The 24923-nt window shown below is 47.0% G+C and overlaps 1 protein-coding gene across 1 annotated transcript in view; it reads left to right on the forward strand.

Annotated features, from left to right (window-relative positions):
• The window catches only part of NOC3L (NOC3 like DNA replication regulator), a gene marked incomplete at its 3' end in the record, with an annotated part of 176208 nt that overhangs the window by 63488 nt on the left and 87797 nt on the right, over nucleotides 1-24923 (forward strand). Inside the window, 3 exon segments of the mRNA XM_082268896.1 lie at nucleotides 7910-8010; nucleotides 15025-15097; nucleotides 23845-23908. Coding sequence (XP_082125022.1) covers nucleotides 7910-8010; nucleotides 15025-15097; nucleotides 23845-23908 — 238 coding nt within the window.

Below are 24923 nucleotides of genomic sequence, written 5' to 3' on the forward strand. Positions count from 1 at the left end.
TCTTTTTTGATTTTATTTGTTTTTTTCTCTTTCTTTACTTAGCTGTTACTTTTGTCAGCATTAGTTAGTTCTTCTGATGAAGAGGATCATGCGGGCTGGGTCTCCGGCTGGCCCCCCTGGTCGCAGGTTGTGGGCCAGTGGCTTCCCAGCCTGCCATCGAGCGTTCAGTCAGGTATTTTTCTTGGCACATGTGAACGACCCATCCCTGTTCGCTGCAGGGATGCTATGGTGAGGTGGCTACCTCACTGGACGCCATGCGATTTTCGCACCGCAGTCCTCCTGCGTCCTGGCTGCGACTCTCCCTGTCACATGTGCAGTGGTTTGATCGCTTGTGCGGGTTCCCCACGCCACTCAGCAGGTAAGTGTACTCTGTGTGGGGACCTGTCTGTTTAGTGGGTGTCAGTCTGGGACTGTGTAACCCTGCATGCCTGTTTCACACTATGGGTCTCCCTGTCTGGATGCTGCTGTGGGCTGCAAGGAGGGGGGCTGTGATGCACTGTTCTGTGTGCATAACTGTGTGATTTCTTTGTGTGACATGCTATGTGTTGTAGGACATGCTGTGGATCATGTTTTGTGCAACATGCGTCCGCTGCTGCGGTCCGCCATTTTAATGATGACTACAGGCAATGAGGGCTTCTTCTGTAGCTGGGAGCGGCATTTTTGGCGCCAAGCGCCGCCATTTTGGCGGCGATCGCTCCGACCTCATGTAGCACTACATTTACCTCCTCCCCCGGCGGCCATTTTTTTGTAGCCTTCCATAGGCTTTATAGGAGCGGCTTCTTTTGCATCACTTCCTTTTCCCTGGGCACACCGATCGATACAGCAGCAGCAGTGTTCTCTCCAGGTTTTTATCCTCCTTAGTCCTGTTTTTCCTTTCCTGAGTTTGTAGTTTTCCCTGTGGTGGTCGCATTGTGCTGGTGTGTGTGTGCGGTGGGCTGCGCTAGCCGCGTTTTTAAAGGGACAGTTACCCTTTTTTTTTCTCCTGCACACTTCTGGGGGCATGGATTCTCAGGAAAGCAAATTTCCTCCCACCTTACTGGGTGGACAAGGGGCTGCTGCTGTTTCCCCTGAGGGGGGCGATTTGGCCACCGTTGTGGCTAACCTGGTTGCTCAGGTGCAGATGCTTGTGGCTGCTCAATCCACTAAAAGGCCCAGAGTTTCAATCTCCTCTGATTCAGAGGGCGAAGGTGATGGGGCTGCTATGGCTGGGGTCCCATTATCGGGGTCCCGTTCGTCCCTGGACTTTGCAGGGTCAGAGGGGGATGCAGAGGTTGAGGGGGTTGATGATTCTCCCCCTGGCTCGTCTGAAGAGCTTGCAATCATGGATGAATTGGTTGCTTCTATCAAACAAACGCTGCATTTACAGGATGAACCATGTCCACCTGCCGTTCTGGCTTTTTATGGGACACAGCGGAGGCGCAAAACATCACAGGTTTTTCCTTGCACTGAGGATTTTCAGCGCGCTGTTAGTGAACAATGGCGCAATCTCAAAAAGCCTTTTGCTGTGCCAAGTAGGTTCAAGCTGCGTTATCCCTTCACACCCGCCACTGATGAACGTTGGTGTGTACCACCTCCGGTGGATCACGCGGTGGCGGTTTTGAATAAATCCACTCCGATTCCGGCAGAGGATACCCCGGTGTTCCGGGACGCTACGGACAGGAGACTGGAGTCTTTCGCCCATCATACTTACTCGGTTACCGGTTCCATGCCAAAAGCTATTTTTGCTTCCCTTATGGCAGCTCAGGCTGTTGCGGATTGGACGCAGGTACTCAGGCGCGTCCTGGTGGCTGATTCTGCCCCGCCGACGACGTTGGCTATGGTGGATCAGATCCATCAGGGTGTCATGTATTTGTGTGATGCGGAATTGGATGTAATTCCTTTGGCTGCACGTGTGCACAGCGTGGCGGTGTTGACACGCCGTTTGATTTGGCTAAAATGTTGGTCTGTGGAGCAATCGTCTCGCAAGACCTTGGCTAATTTGCCCTATTCGGGATCTCGCCTTTTTGGTGACTCGCTGGATACGCTGATTAAGGGGATCTCTGGGGGTAAGAGTACGCTCTTGCCCCAATCTCACAAGGCTAAGGGCGCTCAAGGTAAGAAGCACGCTTCATTTAGGCCCCCTCAGGGGTCCTTTCGTGCCTTTCAGTCGCACTATAAGGGCAAGTCCTTCAAGGGTCAAGGCTCCCAAAAGAAACCGTGGGCAGGTAAGCAGAAGTCCGGCCAGTCCGGATCCGCTGCCCATAACAACGCGGCCTGAAGGGACGCCCTCACCCAGTTCTGGGGTGGGGGGACGTTTGCTCGGTTTTCTTCAACCCTGGCTGGCCCGCGTTCGGGACAGGTGGGTTCAGGAGATCGTTCGGTCTGGATACAAGATCGAGTTCCTCTCTCGGCCGGCGAACAGGTTTTTTCCCTCAAACCTTCAACTGTCTCCGGAGCGTTTGCGGGATCTGCACCTGGCGGTGCAGGACCTGCGGGCTCAGGGAGTGGTGGTTCCGGTGCCTCATCAGGACAGATTTCGGGGGTTTTATTCAAATCTGTTCACTGTGCCCAGAAAGGAGGGCAAGGTTCGTCCAATTCTGGACTTAAAAGCTCTGAACCGCTTTGTGCGGGTTCGCAAGTTCCGCATGGAATCCCTGCGCTCGGTGGTGGCTGCCCTGGTTCCAGGAGAATTCATGGCCTCCGTCGACTTGAAGGATGCGTACCTACACATCCCCATTTTCGAGGGTCACCAAAAGTACCTTCGATTTGCCATTGCGGAGGATCATTATCAATTTGTGGCGTTACCCTTTGGTCTCGCTTCGGCTCCGCGGGTTTTCACCAAGGTGCTTGCGCCGGTTCTGGCCTTATTGAGAGCCCAGGGTATCTCGATCCTGGGGTATCTGGACGACATTCTGGTCCGGTCTGCGACCAGTCAGGGTCTGATGAAGGACCTGTCCGTCACGATGCAAACTCTGCAGGAGTTTGGTTGGACGATAAACTTCCCAAAATCGACGCTGTGCCCGTCGGTTCGTCTTCCCTATCTGGGTATGATTCTGGATTCGGTTCAGGCAAAAGTCTTCCTGCCGGAAGACAAGCTCAAGACGCTTCAGGACGAAGTCAGGTCCCTTCGGGACGTTCCGTGCTCATCCCTCCGGACGGGCATGAGGTGTTTGGGTTTGATGGTCTCGGCTTTCGAAGCGATTCCCTTCGCCCAGTTTCACACGAGGGATCTCCAGGCGGAGATCCTGTCCAGGTGGGACGGGCGACCACAATATCTGGATCTTCAGATCTCGTTGAGTCTTCGTACGAGAAGGAATCTTCTGTGGTGGCTGCAGTCCCCGGCGGTGTCGGGGGGCAAGTCTTTTCGTCCATTTTCGTGGACGGTGATCACCACGGATGCCAGCCTGTCGGGCTGGGGCGGTGTTCTGGGCGTTCTGTCCGCCCAGGGTACTTGGTCGGAGGAGGAATCCTCCCTTCCGATCAACATTCTGGAATTGCGGGCGATAAATCTTTGCCTTCAACGTTGGACGGACAGGCTACAGGGCTGTCCGGTTCGGGTTCAGACGGACAATGCCACAGCGGTGGCCTACATCAACCACCAGGGGGGCACCAGGAGTGCCCGAGCGGCTCTGGAAGTGGCCGACATTCTGTTTTGGGCCGAGACACACGTCCCGGCGATAACGGCAGTTCACATTCCGGGGGTGGAGAACTGGAAGGCGGATTATCTGAGCCGTCAGACACTGGACCAGGGGGAATGGTCACTCCACCCGGAGGTTTTCCAGATGTTGTGCGCGAAGTGGGGTCTTCCGGATGTGGACCTGTTCGCGTCTCGTCTGAACAACAAGGTGGGAAGGTTCGTGGCAAGGACGCGCGATCCTCGGGCAGACGCGTCAGACGCGTTAGTGGCTCAGTGGCATCAGTATCGGCTGATGTATGCATTCCCACCAATTCAGTTGCTGTCCCGGTTCCTTCACAGGTTGTCCTCGGAAACCAAGAACGGTGATTCTGGTGGCGCCAGACTGGCCCCGCCGGTCTTGGTACGCAGACCTCGTGAATCTGGCGGTCGACGCTCCATGGCGTCTGCCTATTCGGGAAGATCTTCTGTCTCAAGGACCGATATTCCATCCTGCTTTACAGTCGCTGGCTTTGACGGCCTGGCTGTTGAGACCGAGGTCCTGAAGGATAGGGGTCTCTCTCCGGAGGTCATTCATACTTTGATCAATGCTAGAAAGGCCTCTTCGGGGAAGATATACTACCGTACTTGGAAGGCCTACTTTACCTGGTGTGAGTCCAGGGGGTACTCCCTTCGCTCATATTCGGTTTCGAGAGTGTTGGCTTTCCTTCAAACGGGCGTGGACCAGCGTTTGGCGTTGGCCACGATTAAGGGTCAGATTTCTGCTCTGGCCGTTCTTTTTCAGCGCCCTGTGGCGTCTAATTCTCTGGTTAGCACCTTTGTTCAAGGGGTGCGACACCTGGTCCCTCCTCGGAGGGAGCCTTTGCCTCCATGGGACTTGAACCTTGTTCTGTCCGTGTTGCAACATGCTCCCTTTGAAAAGATCAGGGAGATCTCGTTACCTCTGTTGTCAAAAAAGGTCGCCTTTTTGGTGGCGATCACTTCGGCTCGCAGAGTTTCGGAGCTGGCAGCTTTTTCATGCAGGTCTCCGTATCTGGTACTCCACTTGGATAAGGTGATCTTGCGACCTAATCCTTCTTTTCTTCCGAAAAGGATTTCGGAATTTCACCTCAATGAGGACATTGTCTTGCCTTCGCTTTGCGCGAAGCCTGAGCATCCGAAGGAGGTGGCTTTGCATTCCTTGGATGTTGTCAGGGCGATCAGGGTTTACCTGAATTCGACAAAATCCTTTCGCAAGACGGATTCTCTTTGTCCTTCCTGAGGGACCTCGGAAGGGCATGGCGGCGTCGGCTTCTACCATCGCCAAATGGATCAGACAGACCATTGAGCAGGCATATGCTTTGAAGGGGAAGGTTCCTCCTATGCCTGTGAAGGCGCACTCTACCAGATCTCTGAGTACGTCTTGGGCCTGTCATCATCGGGCCTCTGTGGCCCAGGTGTGTAAGGCGGCGACTTGGTCGTCCGTTCACACCTTCTCAAAGTTCTACAAAGTGGATGTTCAGGCATCGGCAGATGCTTCCTTTGGCCGCAAGGTTCTTAGTGCGGCAGTACCTTAAGGTCCCTTGTTTTTTGGGCCCTTGGCTGTTTGGGATGTTTTTTATCCCTAGGTTATTTGTTCTTCCTGGGTTGTTGCTCCTGTTGAGCAAGCTTTTTTTCATGTTGCCCAGTTGGTTTCCTTCCCTTGGTAAGGTTACTTTCTCTGATGTGGAGACTGCGTTGCCTTAGGCGCGGCTGCGTTTCCCACCCCTCATGTTTGCACTGCTTTGGGACGTCCCCATTGTGACGAATATGAAGAGACGGCGACTGTCGGAGGACGTAAGAGAAAACGTAATTTTTGTAAAATCTTACCTGTAAAATTCCTTTCTGTCCTCCGACAGTCGCCGCCCCCGCCCCTCTTTTGGGGTTTGTGTATGTACTCTACTGCTATTCTACTGAAACTGAGGTATGGAACAGGAAGCAGGAGGGTATAGCAAAGTCTAATAACCCCATTGTGACGAATATGAAGAGGCGGCAACTGTCGGAGGACTCAGAGAAAGGAATTTTACAGGTAAGATTTTACAAAAATTCAGTTTTTTTTTCAAATTCTGAAAGCTGTAAGTGAAAAATGGTAACCTCCAGAGTAAATTGTTTTTGTTTACTGTTTTGCGTACCTTCAGTTTTTACCATTTCACAAAAAGGTGCAATTTAAAATGTACAAATATTAACCACTTTACCACTAGAGCATTTTGCTGTCTTACGTCTGGGCCACTTTTTGCGATTCGGCGCTGTGCGACTTTAACTGACAATTGCGCGGTCATGCGACGCCGTACCCAAACGAAATTTACGTCCTTTTTTCCCCACAAACAGAGCTTTCTTTTGGTGGTATTTGATCACCTATGCGATTTTTACTTTTTGCGCTATAAACAAAAAAAGAGCGTTTATTTTGAAAAAATAACAATATTTTTAACATTTTTTTATATGAAATTCCCCCCCCCCCCCCCCCCCCCCCAAAAAAATGTAAAAACCAATTTTTTTTTTAATTTTTGGCCAATTTGTTTTCTGCTACCTATGTTTGGTAAAAAAAATCGCAAAAAGCGTATTTTGATTGGTTTGCGCAAAAGTTATTGCGTTTACTAACAAAGGGAAAGATTTTTGTCAATTTTGGTGTTTTTTTTTTTAACGAGTAATGGCGGCGATCTGCGATTTTTTTTTTTTTTTTTTTTTTTTTTTTTTTGCGGGACTGCGACATTGCGGCGGACAGATTGGACCCTTGACTGACATTTTTGACACTTTTGGGGGTACCAGTGACATTACTGCAGTAATCAGTGCTATAAATATGCACTGTTACTGTAAAAATGACACTGGCAGGGAAGGGGTTAATTTTATTGGAGAGGGAGGGGTTAATGTATGCCTGGTGCTTACTGACGTGTGGGGGGGGGGGGGGTGACTGTGTGAGACAGGGACAGATCGGATGTCCAGCTATGCTGAACAGTCCGATCTGTCACTCCCTGTCACTGAGGAGATCCGCCCGCTCTGTTTACACAGGCGGGCGGAGGATCTCCACACTCGATTCCCCGACGATCGGGGCAGAGCAGCGGCAATCGCCGCTGCTCCTCCCCTGGCCCGACTCCCGCTGTGAATGAAAACAGCGGGAGCGCGCCTCCGGCGGCGCGCGAGCGCCGCCTACAGGGGAGGAGTCTGGCGACGTAGGTCTACGTCATCAGACGGGATCGTGCCACTTTGCCGCAGTAGTACTACTACGGTACTCAGCGGTAAAGTGGTTAAGGCAATATAGGTTTAACTTTTATATTTAGTAGGAATTCTGTACATTTGCCATGTATGAAGAATCCATCCAATTAATGATTTTAGTGTAATTTCTGCATACATCCGATTTTCACTATTTCGCAAAAAGGTGCAATTTAAAATTTACAAATGTTTATTTACTCAGTACAGGTTAGGCTTTTATATTTAGTAGGAATTTTGTAAAATTTGCTTTGTTTATATCTGCTAAAAATATTTTTAGAGAATTTTTAGCAAATATTGTTTTAATAAACATTTGCACAAATATTACAGGGCGTTAAAATCAGTAGCACCTTCTTTTTTTCTACAGGTCATGTGTGTTCAGAAAATATATGGGTGGGGGGGGGGGGGTGTCCTGAACTCTGAAAGCTGTAAGGGAACAATGAAAACCTGTAGATTTCTAGAGAAGTTTGGATATTTCCATTTTTGCGTTTGTTGATTTTCACCATTTCGCAAAAAGGGGCAATCTAAAATTTACAAATAGCGGTCGATTATTAACCCAATACAGGTTAGCTTTTATATTTAGTAAGAATTTTGTAAAATGGGCTGTGTTTTTATTAATGATTTTAGTGTATTTTTAGCAAAAATATTGTTTTAATAAACATTTGCGCAAACATCATTGTGCCCTAAAAATCAGTAGCACCTTATTTGTATTATACTAATCATCTGCTTTCAGAAAATATATGCTTTGGGGGGAGGGTCTTTAACAAACTCTGAAAGCTCTAAGGGAAAAATAAAAAAGCAATGGAAAAAATTGCAAAAATGGCTTGGCCAGCTAAGTTCAAAAGTAGAGCACAGGGCCTGGCAGTGAAAGGGTTAAAGCTGGCCACAAACGGGTATATTTTTATTTGTGATTTCAACAAAATGTACCAACAACTACAATGTTGTAATATATAATGTCTAAATGAAATCTTGACAGTGTGGCCATGCTTGTTTTGCTTATGGCTATGGAAGAGTTAACAGCAAGGTTGTGGTTCCTTCAAATAATTGTCTGTATTTTTCTCCCTTTTCCCACAGAATACGGAAACATTGAACATTGTTTTCTTAACCTACTTCAGAATACTGAAGAGAGCACAAAAATCTGTTCTCCTTCCTGCTGTCTTGGAAGGCCTGGCAAAGTGAGTGCATTTGTCTAGGGGGAATGGTTTTAGAGGCAAGTGCAATGGTGTGATGCTTCATTAATGTACAACACTTCCATAGTTTGCATACTGCAAAATTGGGAGTTTAGGTCTTTATTATGCACTTTAATTTGGTAATATAGGTTGTGTAAATTCCTACAGAAGTGCTGTACAAGATTAGCTTAGTGCAGTTTTTTTTCACCTTTGCAGAAAGCAGCACTCTGAACATATGGAAATGCAGTGCACAGCTATACTGAGCTATCCTGTACCTCCAGAGTGGCATTCCAATTATTACTTGGCTGAACCCTTGCTAATTAGAGAGCCCTTTGGAGGTAGAGCTTGTCTCCTGATATTATTTCCTTTTTAGGTGTGCATTATGTTCCTGTCATGGGGGCTGCACACAGAAACTATACAGGATTTATTTATTACAGGTATTTTTATAGACCGTTTACCCCTATATTGTACATTCATGTCAGTCCCTACCCTCAAGGAGCATACAATCTAATGTCCCTAACTCCTATTCATATGTACCCATACTAGGACCAATTTAGATGGAAGCCAATTAACCTATCAAGCAGGTCTTTGGAGTGTGGGAGGAAACCCACTTAGGCATAGTTAAGACATGCAAACTCCAGGCAGGTAGTGCCATGGTTGGGATTCATTCTGATGACCCTAGTGCTGCCAGACAGAAGTGCTAACCACTTAGGCACTGTGCTGCCCCTTGAAAAAGGTTTTATATAACTAAAAACTGATCATTGTAAGCACCCCTGTCAGAGTTAACTGGTTTGCCTATATCCTGTAACTACAACATCTGCAGAACAGCTTGTTCTCTTGAAAAACAGACTCGCTGGCCAGATATCCAAGGGAAAATAAAGGAAATTAAGCATTCACATCTAAATATTGGTAAACTGCAATAGATTTAATTTTGCCTTTAATACCTCTAGTGTACCTTTTTTAAACATGTACACCCATCAGCAGCCCCCTTTACCCCCTGAGCCCATGCTTTCTTCTGAGAGAGGGTGGTGGTTCCTTTTTCCCAGCAGTTGCTGTTACATGTGCTGTGCAGGGCTCCATGTCATTCATTTGCGGCAATCTGTAAATTAATGAACTGCAAGTCCCCTCTGTACAGCGGCAAGTGGCTTGTAGTCCATTCACACAGTGTGCAGGTGCCATACTTTGCAGGCTCCTGTGTAAAAGAAAAAAAAAATACATACATCGCTTCACCCAACGTCCTTGCTGGGCCATTTCTTTTCTTGCTGGAAAAAAAATAAAAAAATAAAGCCTCCTGTCCCTCCGAGCTCACGCGCAGAAACCTACGCAAGTCGCGCCCACATATGTAACTGTGTTCAAACCACACATGTGAGGTATCGTCGCGATTGTTCGAGCGAGAGCTAGAATTCTAGCCCTAGACCTCCTCTTTAACTTTTAACTATAAACTTATAACCTGTAAACCTTTTTAAAACGTCGCCTATAGAGATTAAGTACCACGTTTGTCGCCATTCCACAAGTGTGCGTAATTTTGAAGCATGACCTGTTTGGTATCAATTTACTCGGTGTAACATTCTCTTTCACTTTATAGAAAAAAATTGGGCTAACTTAACTGTTTTTTTATTCAAAAAAGTGTAATTTTTTTTTTTTTAAAAATGGTTTTGTAGGACCGCTGCGCAAATACGGTGTGACATAATGTATTGCAACGATCTCCATTTTATTCTCTAGGGTCTCTTCTAAAAAAAAATATATAATGTTTGGGGTTCAAAGTCATTTTCTAGCAAAAAATACTGATTTTAATTTGTAAACAACAAGTGTCAGAAATAGGCCGGGTCCTTAAGTGGTTAACTTGTTTATGTACGTCTCCTAGGGCAGCTTCCTGCTGTCCTCTAACATAGCTGAGGCTCAAAATGGGCGCATGCATTCAGGAGAGCTCTACATTTTCAGAGATCTGACACTTCCCTGACAGGGTCTCGCTTCTATACTGGGCGTTTACCCTCTTCCTGACCAGGCCAGCTTTCAGCGCTGTCACACTTTAAATAACAAAATAACAATTGCGCGGTCAACACTGTACCCAAATGACATTTTTATCTTTTTTTTTTTTTTCACACAAATAGAGCTTTTTTTTAGTGGTATTTAATCACCACAGTTTTTTTTTTTTTTGCTAAAAAAAAACAAAGCCTGCAAGTTTCGAAAAAATAAAATAAAAGTTTTTCTTAGTTTCTATCAGAAAATATTATAAAGTATTTTTTCTCCTTTACTGATGCACACTGATAGGCTGCACTAATGGGTTCTGAAAGGCATCACTTAGTTGCATCACTTCTTGGCGCAGATTGGCATTACTTCTGGGCACTGTTGGAGCTGCACTGATAATCAGTGCCTTGATTATCTGTACAGTCTCCCCTGTGAGAAAATTCCAAACTATAAGGAAGAGAGCGCAGCAGACCTCGGGTGATGACGTTTTATTAGTGGACAAAAACAATACAATAATGGTTGCACTCACATTCATGTCCTAACAGGACAGACACTTCAGTGGGTGCTCCTCCTGTCCCTCCAGGGTTACATCCGATCTTGCCACTCGCAGCTCACGCCGCTCCATCCCGCTCACAGGCACTTCCTGCTCCTGCCCCCCCCCCCCGCTGGATACGTATGAGCTGCTGGTGGTGCGCCTGCGCAATCACCGCCGGATGGGCTGGCCTTAGCCACAGCCAAGGCTATGTGCGGTATGGGGCTGATGGATGGAGAGATCCAAGGGGATGAGACTCCACGTGTTGGTTGCTATGGACAACGCATTTCGGAGGTGGCCCCTGTGGGACCTGAAGGAGGATCCGTCTCCGAAACGCGTTGTCCGTAGCAACCAACACGTGGAGTCTCATCCCCTTGGATCTCGCCATCCATCAGCCCCATACCGCACAAAGCCTTGGCTGTGGCACATAGCCTTGGCTGTGGGAAGCCACCCAGAGGCGTGAGTGGGGGTCTGGGTTCTGTTATGCCATAAACAAAGATGATTGCCCAAGAAATACAAACATATATATATATATATATATATAAACTATAACAACATGAAAATGAAATTGAACTATAACATAAACATGAAAAAGGATTTTGGTTCTACAAATTGATCATGTGGTACATCTAACCTCCCATGTAGTGTTTATGGGTAGCTTTATTAACTCTTTTCTGTACCAGTTCATGTATCTTTGTACTTGGTGACACAATAGACTTTTTATAATAGCATGATGTAGAGAGGAGTAATCAGTAGGATGAGATTTATGTTTTCAGATTATTGAAAGATATTTCCAAGTCTGCAACTTTAGAGTCCTTTTAAAACAAACATTGCTTTACTGACATATGTAAAAAAAAAAAAAAAAAAAGGCTGGTGACGCTGAACTTCAGACAGACAACTATATATTTAGACTTCAGAACAACATACTCAGCGAGGTGCTGGGAACTTTTAGACTAGGATGTGCAGTCAGATGAAGCAAAACTTCAAACAAGCTCAATATCTTGGTAAGGTGGCTCCCACACAGCAAGGCTTTCCTTAATGGGCACCCAGCAATAGCTCAAACCATAGAAATACAGAAAGGAGTACCAGATCAAAACTGGGTGAACGAGCCCAAGATAATTTTAATTGCTGGCAAAAAGTCCTATAAAAACAGCCAATGCTTTTCAGCGGCAACACCACTACCCCTTCATCAGGGCTTAACGCAGGCTAAGGCCCCATGCACACGGGACGTTTTTAACGCCGCTGTAAGCAGCGTCAGGCGTTTTCTTTTTGCAGCCTAAAAACGCCCCTCCATGTTATTCTATGGCCTCATGCACACTCAGACGTTTTTGAGCTGTAAGTGGCTTAGGCGTTTTTAGGCTGCAACAAGAACCCACCACCTGCACGTTCTGAGGACCAGCGTTACAGCGTTAAAAACGCCTGACGCTGCTAAAAGCTGAATAACTTTGCTATAACGTTGCTTAACGTGCGTTAAGCCACGTTATACGTTTTTTTTTCTTCCATTCAAAATCAATGGTTCCCTATGGGATCCTATTGATTTGAATGGAGGTCGCACCGCAACACCGCAAGTCGGATCCGACTTGCGGGGTGACTTGCGCTGTGGGAATCTTGAGGGGGAACGCCACGCCAAAATGGGAAAAAAACGGCGTGGGGTCCCCCCCAGGGTTCCAAACCAGGCCCTTCGGGTCTGTTATGGAATTTGAGGGTAGCCCCATGCCGAAAAAACGGCGTGGGGTCCCCCCCAAAATCCATACCAGACCCTTAACCGAGCATGCAGCCCGGCAGGCCAGGAAAGGGGAGGGGACGAGCGAGCGGCCCCACCCCCCCTGGACCACACCAGGCCACATGCCCTCAACATGGGGGGGTGTTGGTGCTTTGGGGCAGGGGGAGCTCTGCACCCCCCACCTCAAAGCACCTTGCCCCCATGTTGATGAGGACAAGGGCCTCATCCCCACAACCCTGGCCGGTGGTTGTGGGGGTCTGCGGGCAGGGGGCTCATCGGAATCTGGAAGCCCCCTTTAACAAGGGGGCACCCCAGATCCCGGACCCCCTCCCTATGTGAATGGGTATGGGGTACACTGTACCCCTACCCATTCACCCCATAAAAGGCAGTGTATGGAAATAACGACAAGAGACGTTTTGGAAAGTTTATTAAAAATCTTCATCCGACTCTTCTTGTCTTCTCCTCTCCGGGGTCTTCTGCTCTTTTGCTGTCCGCCCTTCTTGTCTTCTCCTCTCCGGGGTCTTCTGCTCTTTTGCTGTCCCCCTCTTCTTGTGTTCTTCTCTCCGGGGTCTTCTGCTGTCCCCTCTTCTGCTGTCCTCTCTTCTTTTCTTCTCCTCTCCGGTCTTCTGCTCTTTTGCTGTCGGCTGTCTTCTTCCTCCGGTCCTCCTCCGACGACGTCTCCGCTGATTATGCCTATCTCCGGTCTCTTCAGCTTATTATATAGCCATTAGGGGCGTGGCCCCGATGACGTCATCTGGTGGCCCCGCCCCCTCATGTCACATATGACGTCATCTGTGACATGAGGGGGCGGGTTCTCCAGATGACGTCATCGGGGCCACGCCCCTAATGGCTATATAATAAGCTGAAGAGACCGGAGATAGGCATAATCAGCGGAGACGTCGTCAGAGGAGGACCGGAGGAAGAAGACAGCCGACAGCCGACAGCAAAAGAGCAGAAGACCGGAGAGGAGAAGAAAAGAAGAGAGGACAGCAGAAGACCCCGGAGACAAGAACACAAGAAGAGGGGGACAGCAAAAGAGCAGAAGACCCCGGAGAGGAGAAGACAAGAAGGGCGGACAGCAAAAGAGCAGAAGACCCCGGAGAAGACCCCGGAGAGGAGAAGACAAGAAGGGCGGACAGCAAAAGAGCAGAAGACCCCGGAGAAGACCCCGGAGAAGACCCCGGAGAGGAGAAGACAAGAAGAGTCGGATGAAGATTTTTAATAAACTTTCCAAAACGTCTCTTGTCGTTATTTCCATACACTGCCTTTTATGGGGTGAATGGGTAGGGGTACAGTGTACCCCATACCCATTCACATAGGGAGGGGGTCCGGGATCTGGGGGGCCCCCTTGTTAAAGGGGGCTTCCAGATTCCGATGAGCCCCCTGCCCGCAGACCCCCACAACCACCGGCCAGGGTTGTGGGGATGAGGCCCTTGTCCTCATCAACATGGGGGCAAGGTGCTTTGAGGTGGGGGGTGCAGAGCTCCCCCTGCCCCAAAGCACCAACACCCCCCCATGTTGAGGGCATGTGGCCTGGTGTGGTCCAGGGGGGGTGGGGCCGCTCGCTCGTCCCCTCCCCTTTCCTGGCCTGCCGGGCTGCATGCTCGGATAAGGGTTTGGTATGGATTTTGGGGGGGACCCCATGCCGTTTTTTCGGCATGGGGCTACCCTCAAATTCCATAACAGACCCGAAGGGCCTGGTTTGGAACCCTGGGGGGGACCCCCACGCCGTTTTTTTTTCCATTTTGGCGTGGAGTTCCCCCTCAAGATTCTCACAGCGCAAGTCGCCCCGCAAGTCGGATCCGTCTTGCGGTGTTGCGGTGCGACCTCCATTCAAATCAATAGGCTCCCATAGGGAACCATTGATTTTGAATGGAAGAAAAAAAAACGCTGCTAAAAGCAACGTGGCAAAACGTGCAATAACGCCAATGGAAAAAGCTACTGAAAGCACGTTTTTACAGCTGCTTTTTCCGGCGTCAGAACTAACTTTGACGTACGTTTTTTCTAACGCCCCGTGTCCATGGGGCCTAAAACTTGAATAGACTGATTTATTGATCACCATTTTTTTTTTTTTTTTGCAGGAAACCTACCAATTATTTTACCACTGTTTTATTGTTCACAACTTAGGCTCAATTCATACATTTTGTTTTCATGCATTTAGCTTACATTGACACGTTTCAGGTATTGCCATTAATTTGCCTAGGTGTGAATGAGCCCTGAAAGGATATTGCCATTTAGAACATTTTTCATGTTCCACCCCTTTTTTAGGTTGGAACATGTAACATGTTTTTAGCATATGCAGCTCTCCCCCTGCTTAGCCCCTACCTGTGACAGCAGACCGGGATCTTCATCCTGCATCCCGCTGTCACTTTTTCAGGGCTTTGCCCCAAATGGCTGCATCATTCATTCTCAGTTTCCTATGAGTGAAAGCCTACAAGTACCATTAGCCGTTGCAGCTAACTGCTTGTAGTTTCAATGAGCTCCAATGGAGCTGGTGAGCATCCTTTTAGTCTCTTAATCTTCCTTTTCTCAGGTAACTGCCCGTACACGGTATGGGCAAACAGCTATGCTTCTGATCATGGGTGCAATGCTCTGCAGGCTCCTTAGCAAAAAAAAAAGCATGAATGCACATTTTTTTTCTACCTGCACAAAAAATGTGCATTTATTTTTTTAAACGTGAACAACTTTGTGCACAGGATTTATTTGGGTTTTATTCAGACTGTTTGAGAATTTTCTACATAGTCATTGTCTAGATTTGTGCTTATAAGTTATACTGTAACTTTTTTTTTTCCCCCAGGTTTGCTCACCTGATAAATGTGGAATTTTTTGATGACCTTCTGGTTGTTCTCCATAAACTCATTGATTCTGGTGTAAGTGTTTCATTTTTTTATTGGTGATTTCCACTTTTAATGGAAATTCCAAAGTTTTTGATATCTCTGTGTAGTAATAAATTTTGTTTCTAGGGAATATTGTCGAGGCTTTTCAGTCTGCAGTCATTTCTAATACTTGGAATAAAATTAAAATGTGCCTTCATTAAAGCCATATCACACTAGTCATTTTTTGCATTGTTTCTGTATAGAACACCCCAAGATATGTGAATTCTGTTTGTGTGATTGGTTCACTGCTATTTCCAGTAGCCTGTCCTAAAAGATCACTGGAAGAGTTTGCACCACACATTATGCATAAGGGTCATCATACCCAGTTGTGGCTGTTTTTACTAGGTGCCTCCCATCAAGACCTTGTGCTCGTAAAACTATGTGCACTATAGTCTGCAAAATGAAAAGCTCAGCTCATATGCAGGCAGAACTCACATTTCCTGTAAAAAGATAAGTTCACCTGGTGTAACATGTTTCTAATGTAGCAGTCCCGTACCCCCATGACAGAGGGTGGGGATGTTTCCCCCCCTACACCTGCTGTCACAATAAAAAAATAGTGTAGGGCTCAGCCTACTCAACTGCATCATTCATTCACAGAGTTCTGTGAATAAATGAACTACAAGTCCCTTCTTCCATATCTGCAGACAGCTTGTAGTTCTCAATGAGCTGCAAGGGTACTGGTGAGTCCTCATAGTTAATTGATTGAATGCAAAAAAAAAACTTGCTAAAGGCGTACCACATCCATAAGTTCTGTAATTGGTAAAAGTTGTGATTGGACTTTACTGGTAAAAATAGAACAAACAAGTTTGTGAATAAAAAACTTTATATAGAGTTTATTACAGTTAAAATTACATAATTAAAAGACTCTTAATCGGGGTCCCACAAACGAAGGACCCACAAAAAGCCATATATACTAAATTACTATACAAACTCAAAAGGTTATCGCAAAGATCAGAGGTTGGCACGTCTTGCTTTATTTGCTTCCTCAGGACCTTGTGTTCTTGGATGTAGGGCAGAGTAGTCAAGACATTGTAGGCGATGGCAGAGGACAAGCAGTAGATAATGGCAGCCACCAGGGGGTGATTGTAGAGGCAAGCCAATAAACCCGAGACCGAAATATGCCAAGATCTTTGTTGCCTCAATTGATTTAGCCAAACAAAGATGTGTATGGGCAGACCTATTATAGGGGCGGCACCAGCTCAGATAGATCTTTCGCACAATCCCATCTGGAGTATAATGTAAATCGCCCAGTCTCAAGCAGGGAAAATCCAGCTCCTATACGTGCTAGGGCACTCAAGACATAGTATCAGCACACTCCATATGTACATAGGATCAGGTTCATATTATCAGTGGACACAAATGGTATGGTGAGCTGATTTTACCCTCCAAAGAGCCCCTTCTAGATGCCTGGTGGTGTATATTCCCTACTGTGGAGACATTTTGTGCACTTCACTAATTGTCTGCCCATGTGGGAGGTATGAGCATACAACTACTGAGTATCTGCAGGAGCTTGGCTTTGCACCTGTGATTTACTAATTCTAAGTGTAGTGGAAACAAGTGCAAATTTTCCCAGCACTGTTGAGAAAAAAAGATCACAAAGTGTGACAGCAGCCTAATACTTGAGTCCTTATGGAATAGATACAACTTTTACTTTGAGTTAAAACAATGTTTGTTCACTTTCCCTTGACCAATGTGAAATGTTTAAGTAATGTAAAAAAGTTACTGCGATGGAACATATCATCCTTTGTTAGAAAATGTCTTTTTCTCTAGCGCTCATCGACAGACGTAGTCCTCGGTGATACACCACCTTCGGGTTATGTTACCTCCGCAGGAGCAGGACTAGACAGGAAATTAAAAAGCTCTGGCCACACCCTAGGGGCAGTCCCAGAGGGTATATCCTCTCTCTCTCTGCCTCAGCAAATCAGTTATTTTCTGTCTAGTTAGGAGTAAGGACCTAGATACCTTGCTGGGATCTTAGGTCCTGGCAAGAATTTTTTTCTAAAAGGATTTTTAGACAGCTTTTTTTCTCCAGTGTTCCTGTGAGATCTTCAAGCAAGAAAGCTGAACTGGGCGACGGGCTGGATGTCGAGATCCGGTGGTCACCCCAGTTCAGCCTACGAGCGCGTGCAGGCCATAGCTCCGCGCTGGGTCGGCCGCGACAAAGTCCCATTAAAAGGACTGAACCCGCGAGTTAAACGTCTCGCTGAAACGCCAAAGACCATGAGTCACGGCGTCCGTATCGGTCGACAGCCCTCCCGCTCCGGTGGAGAGGGGTACTGTCAGGAGTTGGTGCCCGCCTGGTTCCGGTATGGTGAGTAGTATGTTCCCCCTTTTTCCCTGACGGGTTTTGTGGTGAACGCGGGCCCCTCTCTGTATGGTAAGAAAGAGTTCTTTCTATCCTATAACATGTCACAAATCCTCCTACTTTGAGTGTGATTTTATGTGTGCAAAAAGCCAGGAGGCTTGGTTTGGGAGCTAACAATCTATTGTATACATGTTTTAAAGATGTAATCTGTGGCATTCTGGGAATCTTATGGGTTAAGTATAAGCTACCTACCAGTCAGAAGCCATGGACATGTAGACTGCCTTCCAAATCAGATCTCCAGCTATTAGCAGGCCTCCCGAACGGCCATGCGGTCCGCCAGGGCCGGTACCGCCAACCACGCCATATCCCCATGCAGAGAGAGTGTTGTGTGCCTGCAGCACACCGCTAGTCAGCACAGGCCGCCGCCATTTTTTTTGCTGGATCGCACGAGCCGCCATTTTGGCGTAGCCTCGTGTCTCCAGCATGGGGGCGGCCATGTTTGAGGTGATTCTACACCTCGTGGAGCTTGGGGGAGGCGCCGGAAGGCGTGCAGAGGGGCGGAGCCGCCTCCCTTCTTCCTGGGCAGCCAGCCAAAAGACTTCCTGTTTGTCTAAGACAGCGCTGTAAGCTGTTGCAGTTTAACTCTGAACATCAAGTGGTGAGCCTGGGGGTCTATCTCTCTCTCTCTCGATCGATAGGGATCCCTAGCAGGTAACACTAAGGGGTTTTTTTGTGGCACTGAGGGTCAAAAAAAAAAAAAAAAAAGTTTTTTCTTTACTTTTGAATTATATCATCCAGGAAGTAACTGGAGTTATTATGGACCTTGCCACACATATTCCCCCACCTGTTTCCCTCGAGGGGGCCTCGGGACCCGCCGGTGCACAGAGTATAGAGTCATTTACAGCAATTTTGGAGTCTATGGTGGCTCGGGTGGAGGCGGCCTGTCAGGGACGGGGGTCAAGGAAGCGACCCCCGCCTACCCCTATACTATCTGACACCTCTGACTCTGATTCAGAGATGGTCACTGCAGTTGCAGGTTCCTCTGCAAGGGCTGTTATCCCAGGTAAAGCCCCCTCAGACAGTGAGGAGGACGCTTCTTCTCCTGCTATAATTCAGGAAGAAGCATTGGTGGACGCACTAGTTGTGGCAGTGCAAGAAACCTTAAAACTTGAGGCTTTACCGGCAGAGGCAACTGAAACAGAAAGGCCTTTTGGGACTAATAAGCCCATCAAGACGGCGAAGGCTTTTCCTGTACCTAAATGTTTTGGTAATCAGATTAAAGGAGAATGGGAGCATTCTAAACGTACCTTTACTATTTCCAAGCGTATTGCTAGACGCTATCCGTTTGAGGAATCCATCATTAAGAAATGGACGGTACCACCAGTCGTGGATCCGCCTATTTCCAGGCTGAATAAAGCCACGGTTATTCCAGTGGAGGACACTTCGTCCTTTAAGGATCCGGTGGATCGAAAGATAGAAGCGGAGTCCCGCACTATCTTTTCTCTGATAGGGTCAGCATTTAGACCAGTAATTGTTATTGGTCTAGTTTCCCAGACACTTACGGAATGGGCGAAAATGGTACGCCAAGATCTTAGGGGAAAAGATATTCCCCAGGAGACATCTGATTTGATAGAACAGATCATACAAGGGCTACGGTTTATCTGTGACGCAGCCTTGGACACTACTCCCTTGTTAGGGCATGCATCTAAGTTAGCAGTGATCCTCAGACGTGTGCTGTGGTTAAAATGCTGGTCAGCTGACCTAGGTTCCAAAAAGACTTTGACCAATCTCCCTTTTCAGGGGAATCGTCTATTTGGAGCCAACCTAGATGAAATCATTAAGGATGCCACCGGGGGCAAGAGTACTTTTTTGCCACAGGCTGCAAAAGTTAAGGGACCTCGCAACAAGCGAGGACCTTTCTTTACCGCCCATAAAGGGCGCCCGGCTGGTACTCCCGGGAAAGGCAAGACTCCTCCAGGAGGGTTCAAGAAGGGATGGTCGGACAAGCAGAGGACCAACCCAGCCAAACCCGAAGTAAAGGAGTACACAGCCTGAAGGTGCGCCCCCACCCGATTTCAGGGTGGGGGGACGTTTTCACCGGTATTCAGGACATTAGATCGAGCATCTACCACTACTACCGGTGCGATTCTTCCCTTCCAACATTTAAGTACAGGAAGCGGTAGTTACCGTTCCCTGTATAGATCTTTTCCTTTACCTTTTCCTAAGATTAGTCCCGATACCTCACAGGAATCGGATCTGATTGACCAGATAGGCCAAGTAGCCTCTAGTCGGGTGACTTCGGTCCCTGAGGTTCAACCAGAAAAGATCACCTTTCCTGATAACTATCAGGTATCTGATAAATGTGTGGGAACAGAAAACGACCAGACTTTCTCGGATGGTCGGGGCCAGATAGCTCTAGGGACGCCTGGTTCAGATCCTATCAGCGCCAGTGGTCCTAGAAATTCTAGGCTGGCCTCTTCAAGCCGGCCTGGCCGACTTGGACATGTTAGTCGCAGACGTTCCGTGGGAACTTCGTCTCAGGGAGTGTCTGTAGTCTCTAGGACCTATTTACCTTTGTGCTTTACAGTCGCTGGTTTTAATGGCCTGGCCATTGAGACCCAAGTACTGAAGGACAGAGGTTTGTCTACTTCAGTCATTCCTACCCTTATTAAAGCAAGGAAAGCGACTTCCAGCAAAGTCTATTATCACACATGGAAGACTTACATTGCGTGGTGCGAATCTTTAGGATTTCCTCCACGTACCTATTCGGTGTCTCGAATATTGGCCTTTTTGCAACAAGGGGTTGAGCAGAAGCTAGCCTTGAGCACCATCAAGGGTCAAGTTTCAGCATTAGCAATCTTCTTTCAGAAACCTTTAGCTACCAAATCCTTGGTGCGGAATTTCATCCAGGGGGTGCGGCACCTGGCTCCTCCAGTCCGCGCGCCCTTACCGCCCTGGGATCTTAATTTGGTTTTGTCGGTTCTACAGAAACCTCCCTTTGAAAACATCAGGGAGATTCCCTTGCTTACTTTATCCCAGAAGGTGGCCTTCTTGGTGGCTATTACTTCTGCTCGCAGGGTGTCAGAACTGGCTGCATTATCATGCCAGTCCCCATACCTAGTGATTCATAGGGATAAGGTAGTACTTCATCCTAAGCCATCTTTTCTTCCTAAGGTGGTTTCAGATTTTCATCTGAATGAAGATATTGTACTACCTTCCTTGTGTCCTCAGCCCAAGCATCATCGGGAACATGCGTTGCATTCCTTGGATGTGGTTCGGGCAATCAGGGTATACCTGAAAGCTACGGAATCATTCCGTAAGACGGATTCACTTTTTGTGATCACGGATGGCCCCAGAAAGGGTTTGCCTGCATCTGCCGCGACCATTGCCAAATGGATTAGACAAACGGTGGTACAGGCTTATTCTATTAAGGGTCAGAGTCCTCCGTTCCCTGTTAGGGCGCACTCCACTCGAGCGCTCAGTACTTCCTGGGCCTTTCGCCATCAGGCGTCAGTGGTCCAGGTATGTAAGGCGGCCACTTGGTCGTCGGTACATACCTTTACTAAATTCTATAAAATTGATGTGACGGCATCGGCGGATGCCTCATTTGGCCGCAAGGTTTTGCAGGCCGCAATTTGAGGAGACCGGTGGTCTACCTCGAGGGTTTTTTTCTGTTTGAAAATTGTTTTGTTGAGTCTCATCATTAAGGATGAGCATTGTAAACTTCTAGTTGGCACCGGTTGGGCCTTCTAGATTGGGATTTGATTTCCATTTTCCCACCCCTCAGTTGTGATACTGCTCTGGGACGTCCCGAAGGTGGTGTATCACCGAGGACTACGTCTGTCGATGAGCGCTAGAGAAAAATGGATTTTTGTAAAATCTTACCGTAAAATCCTTTTCTCTTAGCTCATCGACAGACGTAGTCCCCGCCCCTCTGTTTTGGAGTTGGGTTGGGTTAAATTCTCTAAGCACTGCTTTTTCACATAACTGATTTGCTGAGGCAGAGAGAGAGAGGATATACCCTCTGGGACTGCCCCTAGGGTGTGGCCAGAGCTTTTTAATTTCCTGTCTAGTCCTGCTCCTGCGGAGGTAACATAACCCGAAGGTGGTGTATCACCGAGGACTACGTCTGTCGATGAGCTAAGAGAAAAGGATTTTACGGTAAGATTTTACAAAAATCCATTTATTATGTACTTGACATTTATATATGTAAATTTATTTTTTATAACCTTTTATGTGTAACAAATCCTAAAGCTCATCCTAATCCCTTTGCCCTCTAACGTTGAAACGAAAACCACACCCCTTGCTCTACAATATTGAGTGGACCCCCCCCCCCACCTCTTCCTTTCGAATGTTAAGTGGAAAACCCTTCCACTGACATCATATTGTTGACATGTAGGGAATTTGCTGCTTGAAACACGTCCGACCTGATGGGTGTACGTGAAGAAGGTTTCTACTGTTAAAAGTGGAACTACCCTATAAATGCAGCAGAAATGTGAACGGAAACCTTTCTGAATGGTGTGTTTTTTTTGTTTTGTTTTTTGTGTATGGTGAGGTAGAACTAGACAAAGAACTAACTGTTGATCTCTCCTGGAAAGTGGTGCTCATTAATCACACTATATAAAAATCACTAGTTATTTTCGCCAGAGCTAATTTTTCTGTTCTAATTGTATTTCCCTAGCAATTTACTTAATGGCTGAGATACACTTTTGTTTATGAATGTTTGATTTCTGGTCCTAGTATGAGATGCTGGCTACTGTTAAAATGAATCAACCAAGAGATTGACCAAAGCCAAGATATGTCTGCCATTATTGTATAGTCTTTGTAAAATGTTATTAGCAGTATAAAGTTATGAAGTTATGCTCATTTTATTTTTTTATGATTGGTTGTTGTCAGATGGATTCTCTGTGTTTTAATCAAAGGTTGAGGATTACTCAATATATCTAACCCCATAAAGAAGAAATCGCTATACATACCTTTTTTGAAGCCAATCTGGTCCAGCCTCCAGCGGCAGAAGCTCTGCAGAGACACAGCCGATAACGGCTGTGAAATAAATGTGAAGTGACATCACCCATAGAGTTACTGTGGGACTTCTGTTGGCTGCCTCCTCTGCACCCACCTTCACAGCAAAGCCGCTGCTGACAGCTCAGCATGGGGCCGGACTTGAGTGGCTTCAGAAAGTGTATGTATACTGATTTCATTTTTAAAGGGGTAGATAGGTTAGTCTTAGATTGTGGATGCCTGTAGATGTAGCGCTTTTAGTGCTAGGGTGGACATCCCCTTTAAAATTAGCTGTATTGCATGCAAATTGAACTATGTATCAACCAGATTAGACTGTACACTCACCGGCCACTTTATTAGGGAACACCTTGCTAGTACCGAGTTTGAAACCCTTTTGCCTTCAGAACTGCCTTAATTCTTTGTGGCAAAGAGTCAACAAGGTGTTGGATACATTTCTCAGAGATTTTGGTTCTTTGACATGATAGCATCACGCCATTGCTGCAGATTTGTTGGCTGCACATCCATGGTGTGAATCTCCTGTTTCACCCCATCCCAAAGTTGCTCTATTAAATTGAGATCTGGTGACTCTGGAGGCAATTGGAGTAAAGGGAACTCCTTTTCCTGTTGAAGAAAAGGTCTAAATGCCTTCTCCGTGAACAAAGCAGAAAATTTTAGTGTTCTACCAAACATTGATTAGGCTTCATACCAAACATTCTAAATAGCAACACAAGCTTTTTTAAGGTGATGAGGATGGTTAATCATTTTTTTTTTTTTTTGTAGCAGTCTTTGTACGCATTGGAAACATTTTCCTTCGCTCCTGATGTTATTGTTGTAGAATTGGAAGTCAGGAAAGGTTTGAAAGATCTGATGGGGGAGCAGACAGCAATAAAAACAGGGGCTGTAACCCTTTTCTGCTCCATATAGTGAACAACCTCATGGGGCTCACGGGCATCGGTAAAAACCGTGTCCCACTGGGCTTTAATTGAACCTAAACTGCATTTTTTAAGGTCAGAATCTCCCATTCCGTACATAATTCAACCCAGCGCAAAGCAGAGCAGTAAAAAAAAAAAAAAAGCATAGGGCATGTACTGAAGCCAGATCATTATGTTGCATCTGGTCTGTAAGCCTGTCATCAGCACCTAAGATCTTTGTGAAGCTGAAGTACATATTGCAAGATTTAGCTTGAGATAAAAGTAGGTTGTGTCAGCAAGGATTCTTTGATGGGTCAGGGTGGACTTTGGCAAATGCTTTAAACTTGTCAGCAACAAGAGAACATTCACAATGAAAGTGAAGTCCAGCTTGATGGAGTTTTACAAGCCTGCCAGCAGTACATTTCAGTTAGATTCACATCTTAAAAACCTTGTATTGATGAGATCAGTGTGCCCTCTGCACAATTTTACAGCCTGTTATAATGAATATTCTGCTTTCCTCTTAGGATCTCAGTTACAGAGAGAGCCTACACTGTGTTCAGACAGCATTTAATGTCCTTTCTGGTCAAGGTATGTGTATTCCAGTTCTATAATGCAGAGGGGATTCATCCAACAGTAACAAAATGTATTCTACTCAGATGTAATAAAATGCCTTTAATGTGTACTTTGGTTGCAGAGGACGGTTGTAGTCTTGGGGGGACATGAACAGAAAGCGCTGGTGCACAGTTAAAGTAACCCTTCCTTTACCAATGCAAAGTAGCTGGATCATTTATTTCACAGTAGCACATTCTTCCCTTACCTTTTGGAACACACACACACACACACTCCCCTCAATCGGTTTCTCTTTTGTTCATTGACAGACACAGCTTCTGTTATTCTTGAACATTGGGTTATGCTGCCCCCTACAGGAGTAGGACACTAGGCAGGAAAAAAACTTCTGGCTACATTCATGGACAGTCCCAGGAGGTATACTCCCTCTTCCTGCTATAGTCACTCAGTTTTTTTTTTTTTCTGCCTATTCAGGAGTAAGGAGCTAGTTCCTTGCTGGGATCTTTGGTCCTGGCAAAGTTTTTTTTCGATAGAACATTTTTCCTCCAGGATTTTTCCTGAGAGATCCCTCCTTTCGATGGAGAGGAGGATCTGTCTGCAGTGCCCATCTGGTTCCTTGTATGGTGAGTAGCTGTCCCCCCTCTACCCCTGGAGGATTTTGGGGTGGACGTGGGCCCCTCCTTGGGACAGTCGGACCCCCGGGTTCCCCTCCTTCCCGCAGGCACCCCCCTTTGTGCCCCCCCCTGCCAAGTCCCTCATCCTGGCCCCACCTCCTTTGCCAAGTCCCTCATCCTGTCCCCCCCCCCACACACACACACACACACACACACACACACACACGTGCTGGGGATATTTTTTTTTGGGGTGGTCTGGCCACTTTCCTGGTGTGGGGGCAGGGAGTCAACTGGCGGGGGGGGGGGTGCGCCGCCTGCGGCCAGATGATCGATTGTGCTGGAGGGTTGTACCTGGTGGGGGCTCCTGCCAGGGCCCCATATCCGGCCTGGTTCTGTCCTGAGGCCTGGTCTCCCAGTTCTGG

This window comes from Pelophylax lessonae (assembly GCF_965119305.1).
Source record: "Pelophylax lessonae genome assembly, chromosome: 9".
In the NCBI taxonomy this organism is placed as follows: Eukaryota; Metazoa; Chordata; class Amphibia; order Anura; family Ranidae; genus Pelophylax; species Pelophylax lessonae.